This window comes from Acomys russatus, chromosome X, assembly GCF_903995435.1.
Source record: "Acomys russatus chromosome X, mAcoRus1.1, whole genome shotgun sequence".
Taxonomy (NCBI): domain Eukaryota; kingdom Metazoa; phylum Chordata; class Mammalia; order Rodentia; family Muridae; genus Acomys; species Acomys russatus.
Window position 1 is genome coordinate 51,377,724 of NC_067169.1, and position 2,790 is coordinate 51,380,513.

Consider the following 2,790-nt stretch of genomic DNA (forward strand, 5'->3'; position numbering starts at 1 on the left):
CCCCACCCTAGCCTTGCAATCCTATAGCCTGATTCAAAAAAGAGCTGGTGACAAGTTTATCCTTTATCTAACTAGAACTAGAGAAAGGGGAGAAACCAGTGAAGAGCCAGTTCTGGGTGTCTATTCGTGTCACCACCCTACCCTGCACAAACCTGCTCTGCCCATCCGTACTAGAACTTGGAGCTGTGGACTCTACAGGTTTTCTTACTTCTCAGCCAGAGCTGTCCACTCCTCCTTTCATTACACATGTGGGAGCTATCAAACATGTTCTCGGCAGTCATAGATGTGGGTCTAAGTCTCACTCCTGTTTCCAAGGCTGCTATAAACCTACACCCTGCCTCCTGAGGCTCCTTAGGGTCACCACTCAAGACCAGTATTCTGCTTCATGGCTGCTCATCAGTCCAAAAGCACCAGGCTTCTATCAGGCATGTGGGGCCCTGCTGGGCAGGCTCACAGGGCTTGTCAAGTAAGACTATCTTTTCCTTGAGAGGGAGCCAGGAAATGGGTGTGAATGCTACATATGGCATATGTGGCCTCTGTGATATGCTACATCCTAGCTTCCTAATTCTGGATAACTCCATTTATACATACATACATACATACATACATACATACATACATACATATGTGTGTATGTATCAGGACCATCTTGAGATTTCCCCACTCTTCACCCCTCTAGTTGAATTCTCTACTCTGGTTGGGGAAACAGAATTGGCAAAGAGCACTGAGGAAGACTTGCAGGTTCCAGAAACAGGATCAGTGGCCCTAGGAAGGGACAGAAAAAGAGAAAAAAGTAGGGGAGTAACTACTCCAAACTTTGGCTAAAAAGAGGGCGCTTATACCCTTATCAAGTGCCACTAAGGAGCTCCCTCCCCTCTGTTCTGCAGTGAGTCCCCTTCCTTGCATAGCCAGTGCCCAGGGTTATAATCTCTCTTCCCCATAGGCAGGGAAGATACTGTCTTGGTAGGTGTCTGGCCACCTGCTGCTGCTTTCCTCATGTAGGGTCACCAAGGCCAGGGAGGAGGCAGTGACTCGGGGCTGGGGTGCACTACCTCTACATAGCCGCTGGAGCTGCTTTCGATACTTGTCCCCGGTGAACAGATAGAGCACTGGATCCAGACAGCTATTAACACTGGCCAGGGGTCGAGTCACTTTGTAAACCACATTGACAATGTTCAGTACCCGGCAGTCAGCTTTCAACAGCCTTGCCAGGTAATAAATTGTGCGAGTGATATGGAAAGGCACAAAGCAGACAGCGAAGACAGTCAACACCACAGCGATGGTGCGCAGAGAACGGATCCGAGAAGATGACTGTCCAGCACCTGGCAAAGGTCGATACAGTCGTCGGGCCATGAGTCCATAGCAGACCAGAGTGACCAAGAAGGGCAAGCCGAAGAGCAGCGCCATGACTGCTGAACTGAAGTGCACATAGTGGTCAAACTCCTCTGGCCGAGTGGTGTCATGGCACAGGATAGTGGTTCCGTTGGGGTTGGTTGTCACAAAGAACAGGTTGGGCACGAGGCAGCCAGCTACCACCAACCAAACACTTAGGCAGAGAAGGCCTGCAAACCGAGGGCGGCCCCAGCGTAGAGCCCGCAGTGGGTGGCAGATGCCCAGGTAGCGGTGCACACTGATGCAGGTGAGAAAAAGGACACTGCAATAGAGGTTCCAATAGAAGAGAAAACGGACAAACTTGCAGAAGCCAGTGCCAAAGGGCCAGTGGTTTCTGGCAGCATAGTAGTAGACGAGGGTGGGCAGTGACAGCACATACAAGGTGTCTGACAATGCCAAGTGGAACATATAAGTAGCTGTTGCATCCCAGGGGCGAAGGCGGAAGAGGAACAGCCAAAGGGTCGGGGCATTGAGGGCTAGGCCCAGTACAAAGACAACTGCATAGCTCACAGGCAACAGGATGAACTTGAACTCCTCATTAAACCTACAATCACCATCTCCAGAACTTGGGCTGGGGCCTAGTGATGTGAATAGCAAGGATTCTGCACTGGTCATGACCCCCTAGAGGTAGAAAGACAAAAGTGAGTGTCTGATTTGCCTAGTTTCCCAGTCCTGATGAACCTACAAGGAAAGAGGAAAAGCACCCAGGAGAGCGAGGAGGAGCAAATCCAAGTGCAACCCAAGCCCACCCAGCCCCAGCTGCCTTAGCCCACCTCCTACCCAGTTCCCTTAGCCCAGCTCCCTTAGCCCAGCTCCTACCCAGCTCCCTTAGCCCAGCTCCCTTAGCCCAGCTCCTACCCAGCTCCCTTAGCCCAGCTCCCTTAGCCCAGCTCCCTTACCCCACCTCCTACCCAGCTCCCTTTAGCCCAGCTCCCTCAGGCCAGCTCCTACCCAGCTCCCTTAGTCCAGCCGAGGGACTGATGGACATCAGCTAGTGCTTGGGCTCAGGTAGGCAGTCGGTGGTGTTCTGCAGCTTCCTCTGTCCTCCAGAGCCTGGCTAGCTGAGGACGGTGGAGGCTAACCAGCAGCATCTAAAAGGAAGATACTCAGGCTCAAATTGTCACCTAACTCACCATCACAGCTCTGTCCTGGTGATGAGGGCCTCTCCCCTGGTCCTACTTCTCTGTACTCTTATCCCTCCCCCTTGAAGCCACCTCCACTTTACACCTGCTTCCAGCCCAGGAACACCACCACCACCCTTGCCTAGGAACCTTTGCAAGACTCCTACCAGGTGCCCTTGAAGCTGAGCCCAGCTGACTCTGTCGCCCTTCCTCTTGGCAGCCAGAGGGCATACTCTTGGGGGTGGGACTCAGGGTGGGGCCTGTTCCTCCTCCTGTC

General features: G+C 52.8%; 1 protein-coding gene across 1 annotated transcript; it reads right to left on the minus strand.

The window, feature by feature from the left end:
• Positions 1–355: 355 nt before the first annotated feature.
• On the minus strand, positions 356–2,790 carry P2ry4 (pyrimidinergic receptor P2Y4). Its single transcript, XM_051142207.1, has 3 exons — positions 2,681–2,790; positions 2,344–2,483; positions 356–2,013 (listed from the first exon to the last, which is right to left on the minus strand). The coding sequence occupies exon 3, from the start codon at positions 2,005–2,007 to the stop codon at positions 922–924; it is 1,086 nt and encodes a 361-aa protein (XP_050998164.1). The 5' UTR covers positions 2,008–2,013; positions 2,344–2,483; positions 2,681–2,790; the 3' UTR covers positions 356–921.

Bases quoted from the DNA above. Each gene is read 5' to 3' on its own strand.
- P2ry4 (XM_051142207.1), bottom strand. From the start codon at position 2,007: ATGACCAGTGCAGAATCCTTGCTATTCACATCACTAGGCCCCAGCCCA.